The 20,146-nt window shown below is 34.2% G+C and overlaps 1 protein-coding gene across 1 annotated transcript in view; it reads left to right on the top strand.

The window, feature by feature from the left end:
- The first annotated feature begins 471 nt into the window (after positions 1–471).
- Positions 472–20,146, top strand: part of Wdr33 (WD repeat domain 33) — a 40,913-nt gene continuing 21,238 nt past the window's right edge. The window contains exons 1-5 of the mRNA XM_090159645.1: positions 472–616; positions 3,654–3,904; positions 5,219–5,287; positions 12,060–12,164; positions 12,621–12,716. Coding sequence (XP_090015771.1) covers positions 3,671–3,904; positions 5,219–5,287; positions 12,060–12,164; positions 12,621–12,716 — 504 coding nt within the window. The 5' untranslated portion in view covers positions 472–616; positions 3,654–3,670. The remainder of the gene's footprint in view (positions 617–3,653; positions 3,905–5,218; positions 5,288–12,059; positions 12,165–12,620; positions 12,717–20,146) is intronic.

Below are 20,146 nucleotides of genomic sequence, written 5' to 3'. Positions count from 1 at the left end.
TTCAGGCTTTAATGATTCCCACAGCTAGAGATAGATGGCAACATCGTCGAGTGATAAAGTTTCAGATTTGAAGCTAAATTTTTGTCCCACGACTACCAGATTTCCCTTGTACCAGAGAGCGTATGCTCTCTGCTTGTTCCTCTATTTATTCCCAACACAATGAATCCGCCTCCCACCCTATCCTTTTTTCCCGCAAAACGCTTTGAAAAATAGTCTATTCGGGCGGGAAAATCGTTCATCTGGCAACTCTGACCGCAGAGCACATATAATGGTAAAGGAGTTAAAGGACGGAGTAATATATAAAAATTGGCCTAGTGTTTAAAAAACCTTAGCATATTTCTAGCCCAATAAGAAAATAAAGTTGGCTTATTTCTAGCCTACAAGCCATGAAATTGTCGTCTGGTAAAAAATGTGTTGTGAAAATAGGCAGTGGTACAGTGAAACAGTGTTAAACCTATTTCACTTTTTTGGCCTTAAATCTAAATTTGAGCTATTAGTATTTCAAATTGTGTAGGTCTTTGTGAAGTCTATCATAAAGCTTTTAACGTTTGAATATGTTTAGTTAAAGTTGGCCTTCAAATTTAATATAATAGTTACTGTCAAATCACATAATAAGGTACATACATAATATTTTTTGCAACATCACTCTGTTACTTCATTACCTACAAACGAAAACCACGTATATTTTCGAGATAAATTTTCCTTAAATTTCAGTAATTGGTACCTTTTGTGGAATTGAATGTTAATTATCCTTACATGAGATGAAATTAATATTTAACAATGTTAATAAAAATGTAAGACTTGGTTTTTACGAAATCTGTTACATTTACATTTTTTTTTGTCTATTCTAACGAAATTAAATTGCGTCTGATTACAAATTTCACCACTTGTACAAATTGCGTAGTTTTGGTTTGTGGATGACAACTTACCAAATGAAGAAGTAATTATTTGTAAGAAATTATCCAAATTCATGTACGTTTCCACTGGGATTTGCTGAAGGGACCAAGTTGCGCTTGAGATTACAATACTAGAAAAAATACTTTTTAACAGTAGTTTTCTTGAGAGTTTTCTAGAATATCACCCCTCCTAGCTGTTGTAATGCTTGGCATGGTGTAGTAGATCAGGTCCAACAGAGTTAGTAAAGTTTGAAAATTGAATGTTTTTATAATGGTATTGAGGTTTAAATACCCCAGGAACTTTTGGGCCCTTGCAGCTAAAATATAAACTTTAGTTGGACAGTCCTGTGCATGAATTATTTTAAAGTAAAACTGAAACACCACATTGACAGTCTGTGCGTCAAAACAGCCATTGCATTATAAATAAAACTGATTTTCAGAGTACAATTTTATTTTAAAGAAAAAGTATTTTAAGAAAAGAGCACTGTAACATATTGTTCTTCAGAAAATTAGCTAAAAGTACTTTCCAAAAATGACTTCTAGTGCTTGTCAAAGTGATATTCATCTGAGTCTTACCCACCCCGATTATACTGGATTTAAATGGATAGTTTTATTTAAAACAGCATCTTGGTGTAACTGGCGCCAGTTACGTTATGAACAAGTGAAATTTTGTGTTAGTTTGCCACAACTGATTTGCTTAAAATATGATTTCATAACCTATAACCCACTGTAACTGTTAAAGATTCTGTGTTAGGCCTTGGGTGGTCTGTATTGTTTTGTTGAAATCTGATGCCTTCTTATAAAATGGCCCGTATGATAAGCAGTTTTTATTTGAGTTTGTTTATATCTGACGTATTCAAGTATAGCAATCAGAATTTCCTTTTTGTAAAAATTTAAGTAAAATTCAAGCATCAGACATTTATATAGACCCAACAACTGAACTACCTCCTAACATAAAAGTCTGGACTAAAAAAAACCATTGGCTGTGAATTTGTAGAATTTTGTTCATGTTGACCAATGTTTCCGCTATGGTTACTGTTTCCTGACTTGAAATAGTCTGTTATAAATTTTGTTCATTATTTACATTTAATTTCAGTTATGTTTAATTTGAAAATATGCCGATATTGTCATAACCATAACTAAATTTATTAATAAGCAGTATTTATTGTTAGTGCTTTAGCCCATATAACTTAATAATGGTTAATTCTGCCGTGATCTCTATGGTTTACTTTTGAGGAGTCCGAATGTTAATAAATTCCATACACTATCGAGAAAAATTATTTTAGGAATCAGTAAATAAACTTGAATATCAAAAAATCTGGAGCATATGAGTTTCAAAATCTCGAAGTCAGCCTAAAAACTCAGTAACAACATAAAAATTGTACTCTAGAAGCTCTGATTTGTGAATTAACTTTGAGATTCCAAATCCTGCAAAATTTTGTTACTTTTTTCCCCTTACAGAAAAAAACCTTGTTTTTCCGAAGTGTACACTATTTTTACTGTTGAAAATATCAGAAATTTCAATAAGTGTTTATTGATCCTTCAAATATACTGACACTGACAATCTCCCAGCTATCATTACCTAGCACTCGTTGAGAGTTCTTAGTTCTTAGCTGTGTAATGATTTATATGGTCATTGGTGAAACAGACTCTCATGTTTAAAAAATAATGTCAGAAAGTGTTATACTTTGTTTATTATGTTACCTATGGTTTATTTATTTTCTAATGTTAATTAAATGGAAATTATAAATAGCTTTCAAAGTGGAAACTTTGGAAGCTATCAAAATAAACAGTTTTTTGAGGGGGTGCTGAGAGATCTCTGAATAACGGTTGCACTGTTTGCACCACCCTAGGGGGGCCGCTGAATACATATTGAAAAATCCTTAAAAATAATTGCATTTCTACAATAAATTTAAAAAAATGAAAAGTTCTTTGCTCCTAAATCTTTTTAAAAGGAGTATTAATTATTTTAAAAGTGAGAGTAATAATTTTGTTTCCAATTGCTATTTCTCGTTCGTGATGCTTTCTTTGGGCTGCTACGAAACTGCTCTTAACTTTAGCTCAGCTCATGTAAATTTGATTTATTGTACAAAATCCCCTCTTAAATATGACCCCAATGTAGCTTAGTTTTTCGTTTTCAGTAGGTATACTGGGACTAGTTTCAATGTCAGTAGGTATGCTTGCACTTGTTACGATGCGAGTAGGTGGGTCTTTTATATACTTTTAGGATGATATTATGGGGTTTGGGGGGCGACCCCAGCACAAGAGCAAAACGAATGTGCGTAGCCCTTAGGAGCCAACATTTAATTAAATTTGGGATGATTTTGTTCCTTACTTGAGGTGGTTGGATTTAGTCTTAGGAGTGCACAGTACTGGGATTATGCCCTAGATCCAAACTATGCACCCCATTTCTAACCTAAAAGGCACTTACGTTTTGCACTTGAAAGCAATGTTAAATTATGCACCTCCAACCTAAATCCATTTCAGTGGGTGCAAGTGTGCATGCCCCCCTAAATATGCCCTTGAATCAGTGTAAATTGGAAAGAAACACATTTAATTAACCTGAAGCGACTGAGCACTATGTAAATCATCCGCTTCAAAGTTTTTTAGCTAATGCAACAAAGTAACTCATTCACAATTTTGCATCAGAGCATTTAGTATTTAATTAGAGTACACTGACAAAATTCAATTCCCTGAATAAGAAATAATTTATTCCTATTGCAAAAACCAATAAAATTTTTATTTTTATTTAATTAGGTGGCAATTAAGTCATCATGCAAACAGTAGTTACCGTTCCAACTGTTCCTTCTCCTCAACGACCATTCTTCCAAAACAAATTTTCACCAGGTGGATTCCAAAAAACACCAGGGTTTTTCCAGAACAATCAACAGTTCAACAGGCAACAAGCAAATGCTGCGCAAGCCATTGAGTTTGACGGAAAAAGGTTAAGAAAAGCAGTAGCTAGGAAAACTGTTGATTATAATGCATCAATCGTCAAATATCTTGAAGTAAATTTTATCTTTTATCAAAAAAAATACCAAACTACAATCATAATTTTGGGTAGATTATTTGCTTGAAAGAATAAAACTTGCCCCCAAAAACAGCTACTTAAAGGGAATAGAACCTCCAACCCGTTCTTTATGGAAGACCCCATCAATTTCCTTTAATCCCTTCACAATCAGCGATTATCAGTGCCGCATGTATGAAAAGCCACGGGAGGCAGCGGACAATATTGGAACCCTCGGAGGGCGACAGAAATACCAGAGGTTATATTCCCTTTAAGAACATGGAAACTGCTGAGTCGCAATTGTAGATGGGAAAAAGTATTTCCCATTACTGATTGCACAGTTACTTTTCCTCATAACTAAAATGGGTAATATTTGTGGTCTCATCTCTGAATTGTGTATGTCAGACTGGGCACACATAGCTCTTCCGAACCGTTTTTATGGCAAATTTGGAACTTCCAACTCTCTCAATTATCCCCCTTTATACATCATTTTAATTTTTGACAACATAATTTTAGATGATTTTGTCAGACTCTAACCCTTTTGACAAAATTTGATCAGCAGTCCCAATAAAAGCTTGCGAGGTTAATGGTAAGTGTAGGGAGCTTTTGGCTCGTGTGGCTTGAAGGGCTTTTCACCACCATCCAGAGGCGTACCGATAGGGGGCAGAGGTTTAGGTTGAACCAGGCGCCACTCTAGAGGTCTTCTGGAGTGGCGGCAAAAGGCACAAAATTATTCCAGCTATATACGTTGTTTATATTCAAATGTTCCTTAGATGCCTTTGACGTTTCGAATTAATGTGAGTGTAGAATTTAGTTCTTAACGTGCTTAATGACAGAACGCTGTTGAAGGACGAACTCATCTGGATTTTGTTGGGAATCTAATCAGTATATAACTCTCAGTAGAACAGAACCAACGACGTAATGTGTAAGGGATAAATGAATATTTATTCAATATTTATGTTATTAATGACATACATCTGGGAAGCCATATCAAAATCTTGATCCAGGCGCCACAGCCTCTCAGTATGCCACTGCCACCATCCTACACAATTTAACCCGGCTACCAGTAATTGGCTTCAAATGTCACTATTTGACTTAGGGCTGTGTGGTTCCTTGGTATTACTTAGCTTAGCTGATTATTGTTGTTATTATTATTATTATAATGTTTCTAATTGGCTTATGTTTCCTTGTCAGGATCCCAAAATAAGTTTGTATAATAAAGTTGCACCCTCAATTTTTTAAATTTTTAATACCATTAATGTACACAAAATAAATAAATTTATTATATTTATAGTTATATGTTTGAAATTTTTAGACAAGAACGTGGCAGAGGGACTACAGAGACAGAAGAGCTCTACAACCAGATGTTGGTTACTCTTCTGAAGTAAGTTGTAATTTTCTTAATTTAGAAGTGTAAGTAGTAGAAGATCATCCCTTTCAGTGTTCCAAGATTGGAAAAAACCCTTTTGACTAATGGTATGGAAAATAGTGGATTTTTCTAGCCTGGCCAATGTGGCAAATAGTGAACAATATATTTTTTAATGAAAATATCTATAAAAATTGTATATCAGCAAGAATGTATTTATTTATACTCAGTGAGAATTGAGCATTCTTAAAACCAACTTAATTCATACCACAACACTCTACCATATCATGTATTTTTAATTTATTTGAAAATATTTTGCATAATCTATCCAAAAACAAAATTGTAGGACTAACTTTCATAGCGTTTGACTGTGTTAATCATGATTTACTAATTAGAGAACTAAGAGATTGTGGCATGTCAAACCTAGCAATTAAGTGGTTCGAGTCGTATTCCCTTACCAAAAAATAAGTGGTCTAAGAACTATTTAAGTTGGTTTTAAGTTTGTATTTGAGACAAATACCAACTAAAAACCTACTTAAAAACAACTTTAACCCAACTAAAAACTTACTTAAAATGTTACTTAATAAAGACCACTTAAAGCCAACTTAAAACTTACTTAAAATGTTACTTAATAAAGACCACTTAAAACCAACTTAAAAAATAATATGTAATTTTCTGACCACTAAATACCAACTTAAAGAAAAAGGCATTTTCCCACCAACTTAAAACCAACTTATTACCAACTTAACTAGTTTACTGAAATATGCTGACCACTTAAAACCAACTTAATATCAACTTAAATGTGAATACCAACTAAAAACCAACTAATTTTTTGGTAAGGGACACAATAGAACTCAAATCGTAAGCTTACATAATGTAAATTCTGAACGCTTACCAAAACAAAGATGGATTTTAGTTGGTATACACATTTTAGTTGACGTTAAGTTGGTTTTAAGTAGGCTCAAGTGGTCAGAATATTTCAATAAACTAGTGAAGGGGTAATAAGTTGTTATTAAGTTGATGGGAAAATCCTTTTTTCTTTAAGTTGGTATTTAGTTGGTTTTTAGTGGTCAGAAAATTACATATTTGTAAGTTGGTTTTAAGTAGTTTTTAAGTTGGTATTTAGTTGGTTTTAAGTTGGTATTGGTTCCAAATACCAACTTAAAGTATTTCCTAGACCGCTTATTTTTTGGTAAGGGTGTGGACGATGATGTCTTATTGTCTGCATCCAACAACATTGACCCCCTTACCGAAAAACATATCCTAAAAATCGAAAAAAGTTGTTTGAACGTGCATCCATAAATCTTTAAAAAATTGCCTTCAAAAGTTGTTAATATACAACCTAAATTTGCGCAACAGTTGCGTGACGGTTTCCCAATTGGCGCCCAACAGTTGAGTGAATTTAGGTTGTGTAAAAATTGTTTTCAAAAGTGCAGATATAAACAAAATAAAATTGCTCACAATTGCCCAAAAGTTGCCCAACCATTGTGCCTATAAATTGACAAAATGTATCCCAACCACTAGTTGCTTTTAAATTGGCCGCTAGTAACTCAACCAATAGTCGCTTTTAAATTGTCGTAAAATAGTTAAAAGATGAACCATAGTAAATAACTTATTGATTTAAGAACTAACCCTTACCAAAAAATAAGTTGGATTTTAGTTGGTATTTAGTTGGTATTCACATTTAAGTTGATATTAAGTTGGTTTTAAGTGGTCAGCATATTTCAGTTAACTAGTTAAGTTGGTAATAAGTTGGTTTTAAGTTGGTGGGAAAATGCCTTTTTCTTTAAGTTGGTATTTAGTTGGTTTTTAGTGGTCAGAAAATTACATATTATTTTTTAAGTTGGCTTTAAATGGTCTTTATTAAGTAACATTTTAAGTAAGTTTTAAGTTGGCTTTAAATGGTCTTTATTAAGTAACATTTTAAGTAAGTTTTTAGTTGGTTTTTAGTTGGTGTTAAGTTGTTTTTAAGTAGGTTTTTAGTTGGTATTTAGTTGGTATTTGTCTCAAATACAAACTTAAAACCAACTTAAATAGTTCTTAGACCATTTATTTTTTGGTAAGGGTACCACTGGTTACCCTATGTGAACTAGGAAATTAAGCATCAAATTTAAGATTCCAAAATATCTTTAGTGGTGTTGAATGGCGGTTAAATCAAACACAGTTGAAATTACCCTTACCAAAAAATAAGTTGGTTTTTAGTTGGTATTTAGTAGGTTTTCACATTTAAGTTGGTTTTAAGTAGGTTCAAGTTGCCAGCATATTTTAATAAACTATTTAAAGAGGTAATAAGTTGTTTTTAAGTTGTTTTTAAGTTGGCTGGAAAATACTCATTTTTTGAAGTTGGTTTTTAGTGGTCAGATAATTACTTATAATTTTTAAGTAGGTTATAAGGTGGCTTTATTAAGAGGTCTTTTTAAGTAAGTTTTAAGTTGGTTTTAAGTGGTCTTTATTAAGAAAGCTTTTAGTTGGTTTTAAGTTGGTGTAAAGTGGTTTTTAAGTAGGTTTTTAGTTGGTATTTAGTTGGCATTTGTTCCAAATACCAACTTAAAACCAACTTAAAAAGTTACAAGACCACTTATTTTTTGGTAAGGGTAGTTACCCTTACCAAAAAATAAGTTGGTTTTTAGTTGGTATTTAGTTGGTATTCACATTTAAGTTGATATTAAGTTGGTTTTAAGTGGTCAGCATATTTCAGTAAACTAGTTAATTTGGTAATAAGTTGGTTTTAAGTTGGTGGGAAAATGCCTTTTTCTTTAAGTTGGTATTTAGTTGGTTTTTAGTGGTCAGAAAATTGCATATTATTTTTTAAGTTGGTTTTAAGTTGGCTTTAAGTGGACTTTATTAAGTAACATTTAAGTAAGTTTTAAGTTGGCTTTAAGTGGTCTTTATTAAGTAACATTTTAAGTAAGTTTTTAGTTGGTTTTAAGTAGGTTTTTAGTTGGTATTTAGTTGGTATTTGTCTCAAATACAAACTTAAAACCAACTTAAATATTTCTTAGACCACTTATTTTTTGGTAAGGGAAAATAAATATAATAACACCACACTTATTTTTCTGAAAAAAATGATTCCTTAAATAGAAATATTTTCGCTTTTAAAATTTTATTTTTGGAGTAGTACTTGATTTAACAGCAATGTCATATTTAGAATGCAGTGGAATGAACTTTCAACTTTGCTTTTAATGAATATGCTTGTAGTAGCAGTTGAATTTGCACTGAAGCCTGATGTTTAGTAATAGAATTTTTTTAGAAAATCTGTGCCACTATCTTTAGCTGTTTGGTCCAAATTTCTACTGGCAATGTTTATAGTTTTAGCTTTATCGCACTTCTTTCGGCTAAAATTAACAACATCATGGTTATTGAAGACGTTTTATGTGTATATAGATTTATAAAAGGGTTAACTTACTTCGAAATTGTCGAGTTCATTATCACAATACCAAGGATAATAAAACATTGTCAGCACACAGCTCCAGTACTCTTGTAGACTAAGATTAATACTATAAACTGCATTTGTTTTGACCTAGGCTTAGCCAACAAGGTCAAAATATGGGCATTAATTGATCTTCATCGTACTATAAGAGAGGGATTTCTACAAAAATTATATTAATTATTATGTAATAATAGAAAAGTAAAATAATCGACTGACTTACTTTTAATTATATTTGGTAATCAGATAAGACGTGAAGCTCTCTAACTCGAACATTGCCATAGGTTTTTAAAAAAAATATCCCTAACTCCCCAAGTAAATGACGTTTTCGTGATGTGCCGGGACCCATCTCTAACAAGTTGGGCAACCATAAAAAATTTATAGAAAGAACTAGGCTCTGTTAAGTTAGCCCCCCCTGCAACCCGAAATTTTATCAGAGACCTATATTCTATTTGCACCCACCTTGCACCCACCTTGCACCACCTTGCACCACCTTGCACCACCAAAATAAAAGCAACTCCAACGACATGTCAGTAACGACTGTCTTGTGCGGAATCCCACCTTATATCAGCCACACATTTAGCCAGTAAGATATGACGTCAGAGTTGTGTGATTCTGATAGCATTTGTACCACTGGGTACTGTTTATTTGTACGTGTATCTCTGACCACTCCCTGATACAAAATTGCCGACGATTCTACATCTTAATTGCACATCGAAGTCAATTACTGGCTCATTTTGTATTTCTCCATAAAAATTCGACTTGCAAATTGTGCAATGCCCAAATATTATACCATATATTTCAGCTGACCGGCTTAATTTCGCTCGTTTAAAGGAGATTAAACATGGCAATTTTGTATCATTAGTAAAATGTCGATGAATGACATGGGTCCAACTACCTTTCTTAAAAACTAAGTAAGGCCTACTTGGTTGTTTCGTAATTTTCGGCTCGTTTTTCTTATAGGTAACATCTGTTGGTGACATTTTTTTGTATTCTTCTGAAGTAATCGTCAAGTTAAATTCCATTCTTTCTTCATTTGATTTAGAACTTTGCGAGCCGCTTAAGGTATTAAATGAATCCGAATGATTTGCAGATTCTTCATCAGCGCATTTAATATCGCTACTCTTGTGTGATTCAGTGTCATCTGTCTTCTCGGTTTCAGCTTTCTTGTCATCAATTCCCAAGTTCTCCAAAATGTTATTGTAGTTTTTTCGGACGTACGTATAAAGAGCATTGGCGCTCATAGACCCTTCTAACGCCATTGACATATCCTTCCATACAGACCGCGATTTTCCAGGAAACTTATCACTACTGAGAACTTCATCTGCATGTGCAATTATTACTCTCGTTATATTCTTGGTCTCCTCTTTACTCTTTTTCTTAAACACCATTTTACCGACTGGCCTTAACCCATCTCTAACAAGTTGGGCAAGCATAAAAAATTTATAGAAAGAACTATTGTCTTGGGCAACTTTTAGGTAATTTGGGGGCCATTTTCAAAACTCGTTTTGTGTCACCCAGAGTAGTCCTTTTGCGTAGTTCCAAATACCAACTTAAAGTATTTCCTAGATCACTTATTTTTTGGTAAGGGACACGCTCATGTCAATATAACCTCATAACCTTGTACTAAATCATAAGGAATCCAGTATTATGGATAAAAGTTTAAAATTTCGTGGCAATCGCCTATGGAACTCTTAACCAAGCATAATTAAACAAATTAATTATCTGCCGCAGTTCAAAAAGGCAATAAAGTATCACATTCAAAATTTAACTTAGAACTATAATGTCATAATACGACGGAATTTTTTTACTTTAGTTTTAATTTTAATTTTATATCATTTAATGCCGAACTCCAGTATAAACCAGATCTTTATAAGATCTGTTTATGATCTGAACTGGAATATCCAATAAAAGCTTTTTATTATTATCATTATTATTATTATTATTAAATTAGAAAGTAATGAATTCTACAACCATTCGTTCCCTGTTCCGTAGCACTGGAAACCATTAAAGTACTTTCTCTAGTGTCTTCTTTCTATGGGTGCTTGCCCCCCCCCCCTGGCCAGGGAGAACATAGACCCAACCCTTACCAAAAAATAAGTTGTCTAAAAACTACTTAAACTTGGTTTTAGGTTGGTATTTAGTTGGTATTTGATACAAATACCAACTAAATACTAACTTAAAACCTACTTAAAAACCATTTAATACCAACTAGAAGTAGACTTAAAACCAACTCTGATTTTGCTTAATGGGGCAACTTAAAGCCAACTTAGAGGCAACTTGAAACCAACTTAAAAGTAATATGTTATTTTCTGACTAAAAACCAACTAATTACCAACTTAAAAAAATAAATATTTTCCAGCCAACTTAAAACCAACTTATTACCCCTTTAAATAGTTTCTTGAAATATGCTGGCAACTTGAACCTACTTGAAACCAACTTAGTATCAACTAAAATGTGTAAACCAACTTAATATCAACTAAAAACCAACTTATTTTTGGTAAGGGATTTCTTCTTAATCATCCCCGGAATAAATGAAATCGCAATATTGGTATCACTTTTCCACATTTATTTCTCGCCGTTGCTTAACCTACTGCACTCCAAAAGGCAAAGAGTGTTTTTTGGAAAGTATATATGTCAACAATTTCTCATTTCCACCAAATAATTGAGCCACAAATGGGTTCCTTGGGAACCAGTGATAAAAAGAATACAAAAACAAGATGTACATAGCTGTTAACACTTAACCCCAAATATTTAGTGATGGGCTAAAATGATATCCTAATTAATCGGCTTGTGCCTAGATTACTAATTTTACCCGATGTCCAATATTTTTAAACGAATTTCCTCATAAACAAGGCAGATAGCACCGCTAACCTTGATTGACCTTTAGCTCTGCTAATTTGGCTACCACAGGTCAGAAATTATTTCATATGCTTACCCCATGCGTCCCTTAAGCTATGTTATTGTGTAGGTTTGATATTGATATCAGTAATAATCAGTCAAATAATCATCTCCACCTTCAGTTAAATTACAATATCAACCAACACTACATATTTTAAAATAATGTGTACAATATAGTTTTTCAAAATTAATCCTTTAGTTTTGTAAAGGGAGTATGAATTTCCATATTTGTGGTGGATCTACGAATTTATCATTTTTTCCACCAGGTTTATTAGAAGCTAGTGGTGATTGGTGCTTATTACGTTAAAAAAAAGGTAGTGTGGGATTTAGCAAATGAATTTACTATTTAGTTTCTACTTCCTTCAAGAAAAAAATATTTAAAATTTTTGTCATTTGTTATCAAAAGTTTTAATTTTTTTGTAACCAAAAGATAAGGAATAAAAAATCAACATCTACTTTTAGTTGATGCCACCTATGAGCTACCTCGAAAACCCGGTTAATGCTATAACAACCAAGTTTGTACGTACATCAACAAACAAGATGAGGTGTCCAATATTTTGTGTTGTGGTAAGTTGGTTTTTAGTCAATTAACTTGTTAATAGTTACTTTTGCAACTCCATATCTTAAAAAATATCCCTGAAAGTTGAATTAGAACTTCACTTTGTTGGCTTAACATTTTTCTGCAGACTTTTTGGCTTAGGGCTGAACTAATAGTAATGTGCATCTTTTGTTCTTATAACTTTTCGAAATCAGAAGTTCATGGGTTAGCATCCTGGTTCTGGACAATCCTATTATAACAAAAACCCAATTATAATTAGGGAAACCGAAAACTAACACTTTTATACACATTTAATTTACGGATATATAATTATAATATAATCATGTGTTAGTCAAAAATATAAAGGTAATTTAACTTTTATAAAGAAAATATGACCAAGCAGGATGGATTGTAAGGTTTAGAAATCGATTGCCGCACCAAGTTTCCTATATTTTGAAAATCATAGACTATAAACTACTTTTTAGTGGACACCAGAAGGCCGGCGGCTAATAACTGGTGCTTCAAGTGGGGAATTTACCCTCTGGAATGGCCTCACATTCAACTTTGAAACCATACTTCAAGTAAGTGCCTATTTAATAGAAAGCTTTCACCTTTTAAAATAGATTTGGGTTTTTGTGAATGAATAATCTTAAAATAGAAGAAACTTTTCTTGATTTTTTATGCTACGATTCGTTCAACAATGACATAATGTAACCCGTCATAACCATGGGGTCCTGACTGTTATTAGGATTTATTATGTAACCGATCTAAGGCCAGCAAACCTAGGTTCAAAATAGGAAAAATAAAAGAGCTCAAAACACATCTTATCATCGAACATCCACTTTCAAACGCAAAATAACAACAAAATATAACATGAAGTTTCAAGAGATGAGGATTTCTTAATAATATTTATGATATTTATTTAAGTTCATTAAAAGTGTAAGGAAATCTATCTCACCAAAGAATGAAGGGCCATGTTGACTAGACAAAAACCCAGGAGTATAACTCTGTGGTCAATGAGGACTAAAATGACGGACTGGTCAGAAATGAACTGAATTAGAGTGTTGCCTAGAAGTAAGGACAAGGTTTTTAGTCGAGTGGGACCTAGCTACTCCCGGCTGGTCTACCTTGATGTTCTGCTTCCTTCTCCCTTTCTACTCTGTATATATATCAGCCCTAGTGACCCGAACGCCCTCTATTTAAAAGTGATGACGTAATGTCAACGGCCAATCATGCTTTGGTGAGATAGATAAGATAGAAATCGTAGGATGTAGGAGTAGGAGTGTCTAGTTGTCAGTGGGTAAATCTCTTTACCCTCTATGCCTAAAAATTAATAAACGAGGGAATCCCCTCCGTTACAATTATCCTGATTGATAAAATAATTGAACACCCACATACAGAGTTCATATACAAATAAATTTAATTAAACACTTACAGCGATATGATTCTGATCCATTAGAAACAAAAGATAATTCGATGTCTCTCTAAGTCATTTTCAACAAAAATAAGAGAAAGGACCTTACAATTTTAAAGTTTTACATTCACCCACACGACCACAGTTGTTCCTTTTCTACCCGAAAAATTCGCGTGTTCTCTTTTATCCTGAGTACCGAACAAAAAACCCAAAACTTATGGACGATGGTCTGACGGTTTTTTGAATGGGAAGTGACGTCAGCAGCAAAAGCTCCCGATTGGGACCTATTGGGTGACCAGTGGGGGCTTTCACGGATGTCCCTTACCCTATTGCCTAAGTCTGCAACACGAATCTTCTGTCCGTCGCAATAGCTCGTATGATTCCAGCCTGATGTGAAGTATCTGTCTCGTCAACACCCAGTTCACCTTGTAATATTAGGAGCACTGCATTTTAACATCTTCTATCTACAGTGCTGACACCCAAATGTTCTATTTATCAATATGTGGATGACAGCTACATATAGCTTGCGATTTGATCTGTGAATGACCGTTCGACCTTGCAAAAGAGATTTGAAGTGTTCATCTTACGTTACTTACTATGGCAATCAAGCTTGTTGACTTTGTGGCCTCATTCGAAGAACTAGATTTAAGTGCTCATCCAGCACGCTTTTTCGTTTGATGTGCCTGCCAGCTCTTGACTTTGATTCTCCTGTTTGGAATCACCTACCTCAAGAAGGATACTGCATCGTTGGATCTCATACTGCTTATCTTTTCTCGATTCTTCCTTAAATCTCCTCGGCCCAATTCACCTGGTCACATTCCTTATGAAAAGCGCCTTGAAACACCCCATCTCTGGCCGCTAGGTGTTGGAATAGGTGTTTATGACATGATAAAGCTCTTAAAATTAGTCAAGTCTACGACTTTTTATCTTGGTGTGCTTATGACCTTGAATTCCAGGTGGACCATCCCTACTTACCATGAGAAATTTGCTAGATGCTTGGCTCTGGATAACAAACACAGCACCCCACACAAGGAGAACGTAACCTGTCAAAAGTCTTGCATTTCCTTGTGTACAGTTTTCATTGGTTAGACGCTTTTGCGCCTGCTGCCATTGGAAGGGGAAAATTCTGAAATTGTCTCCCCCCCCGCCCGTAAAACGTTCAGCTTAAAGGTATGTCCAATGAAATTTGTACACAACACTGGGTTAGCATGTTTAAAGGCTAGCTGCGTTCTCGTTGGGTTTGTTGCTCCTAGCTGGAACAGTTTTCCCGATGACATCCGTGAAAATGCCACTCAGCTATCATTTCCTCAATTTCATTTGCTGGTTATGGAATTGTTATTTGCTCGTTGGATCAGTCAAAATTCTTAGTTTAGTTAATTTATATTTTTTTTTTAAATTTTATTTGATGTTTACTTAATTTTAACTTATTTGTTTATCACTGTTTATGTATCGATTATGTATCGTCTTGGTAACCACCCTGTAAAATGCGTTGCCTCCATGGTTGCCTGCAATGTTTTTTGCAAAATAAGTATTAATATTGTCGCTGTAAGGTTTCTGTATACAGGGTCTTTTTTTTTGCTCGGAAAAGTGTTTTTTTTTCAAAAACTATTTATAGTACCGATTTCAAATTTGGAAGGTCAATTCTCTATACCGGGGGACATCAGTTTGAGAAATTTGAGCGTTTTCGGTAATGTTTTTCAAAAATTTTGAAAAATTATTTTTCGACCACTAGGTGCGAGATAAAAAATTTCTATTATAAAGTTGTAGACCGTCATCGAAAACCCTTAAAAATTGTTCACTCGACGAAAAACAACTTATTTATCAGTGAAAATTCGAGCTTGAAAAATTTACAAGTTGGTGAAGCCAAATTACGATTGTTTGAAACGATAATTGAAAAGGGAACAAGTCTAATACAAACGTAGTAGAGTTTTCACACTTGAAAAAATGTACACGTTTGGTTTTTAAATGCAGATATTTTATTCACATAAATTTTTACAAAACATTTTCAATAATATCACCATTGGCTGCAACACAGGTTTGTGCGCGGACAATTAAGTTCTCAAACGCTTTCTCTACCATTTCTGGTGTGACGTCTCGGCAAGCACTGATTATTCGTCTAATGAGTTCCTCCCTAGTTTCAATGGGCGTGGCGTATACCTTTGCTTTAACGAATCCCCAGAGAAAATAATCCAGCGGTGTTAGGTCAGGTGACCTTGCTGCCCAATGCACTGGACCATTTCTCCCTATCCACCTTTCAGGAAACTCGTTGTTGAGGTGCTCAGTTACTTGCCGGGAAAAATGCGGAGGGGCGCCATCTTGCTGAAACCACAACTGACGTCTTTCAGCCAATGGAAGGTCGTCGATTGCGTCACTCAGTTCGTTCTGTAGAAAATGTAAATACCTTTGGCCGTTGAGGTTCGTCGGCAGGAAAAAGGGACCAATCAAACGGTTTCCAACAAGTCCAACCCAAACATTGACCCGTTCAAATTGAACCTGGTGATGATATTCAAAACCCCAATGTGGGTTGATGTCAGACCAAAGATGGCTGTTTTGATGATTAAAGGGCCCATCTCTAGAAAATGACGCTTCGTCGGAGAACAAAACATGGCGCAAAAATTGTCTATCTTCTTGGACAGCATTTAGTAACCAGTTGCTAAATTCATAACGTCTTTGATGGTCTCCGTCAATTAGTCCTTGGTGGAGCGTAGCTCTGTATGGGTGATAGCGATTCTTACGCGCAACTGTGACGAGGATATGCCACAAAGTACGCGAGTACATTGTTCTCGAAGTCTAAATCCGGTTGCTCAATCCGCGAAACCTAGGTTGCAAGTTACCAAATTGATACAAATCGTGAATTGCTCGTCTTACTGTATTTACAGATGGTGCTCCATTTGGATGTCTTTCTGCGAAGATTTCAGTCACTCTTCAAAAGTTTTGCGCTGCTTCTCCATAGTAAATGGCAACTATCTCGGTACGCTCAGCTACTGAATAACGAGGCATTGTTCGAAATATTATCAAACACTGATAATAATCTCCCAAAGTTTTCCTTTAAATACCCAATGCATGTTTAGGATTGACCTATAGCCTCGTGTTTTTTAAATCCGGTCGTTTTTTTAACCAAAGTTTCAACTGGATTAGGTAATTCGGTTTCAATTATCGTTTCAAACAATCGTAATTTGGCTTCACCAACTTGTAAATTTTTCAAGCTCGAATTTTCACTGATAAATAAATTGTTTTTCGTCGAGTGAACAATTTTTAAGGGTTTTCGATGACGGCCTACAACTTTATAATAGAAATTTTTTATCTCGCACCTAGTGGTCGAAAAATAATTTTTCAAAATTGGTGAAAAACATTACCGAAAACGCTCAAATTTCTCAAACTGATGTCCCCCGGTATAGAGAATTGACCTTCCAAATTTGAAATCGGTACTATAAATAGTTTTTGAAAAAAAACTTTTCCGAGCAAAAAAAAAGACCCTGTATACAGGGTGTTAACTAAAAAACGATACAGAGCCAATTACTCAAAATGTGTTCTATGTTAGAATTTTAAATTTGCAGGTTACATAGAGGGTGCAGGGGCCAAATCTCAATGAAATTTTCAATGACCTTGAACCAGGTCTTCAAGGTAATTTAAATTTTATCTCGAGAACCATTAGAATTAGAAGAATGTTTCCAATTTGAAATGTGTTCTACGTTTAAATTTAAGTCTAAATAACTTTGACCTGATCTAATATGACCATTGGGAAGCCGAGCAATGTTAGACCAAAAACCATAAGGTTGTGTGGTATTCTAATAAAGACACGACATTTAAGGGCTTATAAATGGAAAACTTCCAGATCTAATGGATCAAAATTGTTGTGACACTCTAAACGAGTTCGTAATTTGTAACTTATGATGACCTTGAAACATTAGTTCAAGGTCATTCAATTTATTTCAATTACTTCTTTAGTTTTTGTGTTTAACACATTTAAACTAAAAAAAAATTAATAAAAATACTTGGTACATCTTAAATCAATTAATTAACGTTTATTTGGGAGTTTTATTGGTTTATTTACCTCGGGTAAAAGGTAATTTGACTTAAAAAACCTTGCGGGGAATTTCTCTTTTTGTACGGTAGATGTAGATTTGCCATAAATGAAGTCCTAAAAAATATATGTTCTTTGGTGTGACGTCATAAAGAACGTCGTCTGTTAAATCATGTTTCGGAAAGTTAACAACTCACTCTCTATTTTGGCACGGTTCAGTTGAGATACTAAATTGTTATGTAGTTTTATTTTAGTTATGTTGAGTATATGTTCTTTATTGAGAGGTGGTATTATAACATTTCTTATTGGAACCATTCTCCTAATCCTAATGGTTATCGAGATAAATTTTGAATGACCTTGAACTAATGTTTCAAGGTCATCATTAGTTACCAATTTCAAACTCCCCACTCAGTTTAGAGTGTCACGATCTGGTAGTTTTCGATTTATAAGCCCTTAAATGTCGTGTCTTGATTAGATACCACACACGACCTTATGGTTTTTGGTCTAACATTTCTCGGCTTCCCATTGGTCAAATTAGATTGGGTCAAAGCTGATTAGACTTAAAATTAAACGTAGAACACATATCTAATTGGAACTATTCTTCTAATCCTAACGGTTCTTGAGATAAAATTTGAATGACCTTGAAGACCTGGTTCAAGGTCATTGAAATTTTCATTGTCATTTGTCCCCCTGCACCCTCGATGTAACCTGCAAATTTCAAATTCTTACATAAAACACATTTTGAGTAATTGGCTCTGTATCCTTTTTTAGTTAACACCCTGTATATATTATTTCATAAGCTACCCAAGGCAGACTAATCCACTCGTTCTATTATCTACAGTAGTAGCAGGAAACATGGCCTTATTAGTGGTGGTAAGTTTTTGTTTGTTCCCAGCAAGCTCAGTAACTTAGATCAGTTACAATATTACCACCTTTTTCTTCCCACTAGTATTTTAAATAGTGACAGTCAGGGTTGGTTTTTGTTTTACAATTTAAAGGGTCATCAAAGAGGTCTCGCACATCTTAAACACCTTTGTGTTTTTCAACTTACAACATCCTAAGAAAAATAATAAAATGGAGAGAAACGTGTGGTTTTAAAATTATTACTTTATTGGTGTGTTAAGAACCTACAATAAATACAACACCCTCATAGTGCAAGCCTTCTGTTTGTATTGCCTGTGAATTTTTATATCCTATAAATACACAATCCTTTTGACAGAATGGATACAAATTCATATTCTTAATCTTTAACACAAACATTTGGTTGTGCTTTGAACGAGCAGCACCTATATAAAAAGTATATCTTATATTTGAGTTAGAAGACTGCAGTTTTCGTAATATTTCTTTCCTCAAAGCAAAATCAAAGCAAATCCTGTTACGTGGAGTTTTCTTTCTGCCAACGATGTCTTATAAAATATTAAGACATTTTCACAACTCTATGTTAACAATTAAGTCAATTATGAACGCAAAGAAAGTATATTTACAAAATCATGTCTGTCTCGCGGAACGCGGCGGAAGCTTGACCGAGAAGGCCAAAGTCAAGATGTCTAGATTATTTACTAATTGCCATTAAATCCCCCACAATTGGTAGCAGAGCGTGGTTAGATCATTTAGAGAAAGTAATTAGAATGTATAGTTTGAATTGGCAATTAATGTAGTGACCTAGGCTTAGCTGAGTGTATAATAGAACCAGACAATAGAACTAGATTGAAGAAAGAATTAGTTACAAAAGATGGATAAACGGAATATAACTATAGGAACATCTTTTTCATTTAATAAGTTAAATGATGAAAATTATGTGAACTGGAAGTTCAACATGAAAATGGCCTTGTTAGATTTTTAAACAGATGTAGACCTTGGGGAAGAGGCTGATGCTAAAGTTAAAGAAAGATATGAAACTAGAAAACAGAGCATTGTCAAAATTGTCATTGGGTGTTGATAACCAACACAAGAACTTAGTGTGGCTGTGGAGGTTTGGACCGCACTTCAAGAGCTATATGAGCCAAAGTCAAGGGCTCAGATAGCATCCTTACGTAATGCATTTCTAAGTTTGAAATATAATCCACCTGAGAGTATGTCTGGATTTTTAGGGAGAGTTAGTGCTGCGGCTGAACAATTAGAATTAGCTGGTCAAACATTAGCCCCAGATGAGATAGCATACCAGATGATTTGTAGACTACCAGAACAATATGAGAACACCATTCAAAGAGCATATCAACTAGAAGATGTAGAATTTACTCCAGACAAAGTTTAAGCTCTACTTGTAGCTGAATACAAAAGTCAGAAACTAGTACAAAAGGATGAAGAGAAGACAGATAAACAGGGCGGATTTGCATCTTTACAATACAGACAGACTGGTCAACAGAGAAATAGATTTACACAGCAAAGACGTGGGACTTCCAGTGAGCGGCGAGGAAGTAAACATGCAAGTACACATCAAATTTTTGAATGTTATAAATGTGAAAAAACTGGACATATAGCAAAACATTGTCAAGAAAATATTTAAATAGACGCTAGACAAAGAGATAAAAGAGGAAATAGACAGGATCGCAATCAGAACAAACCAGCGGGGA

The sequence above is a fragment of the Leiobunum rupestre genome, chromosome 10 (genome assembly GCF_980474605.1).
Source record: "Leiobunum rupestre chromosome 10, qqLeiRupe1.1.hap1, whole genome shotgun sequence".
Lineage (NCBI taxonomy): Eukaryota > Metazoa > Arthropoda > Arachnida > Opiliones > Sclerosomatidae > Leiobunum > Leiobunum rupestre.
The sequence above is the reverse complement of the archived record's forward strand: the minus strand, read 5'-3'. Positions and strand labels throughout refer to the sequence as shown.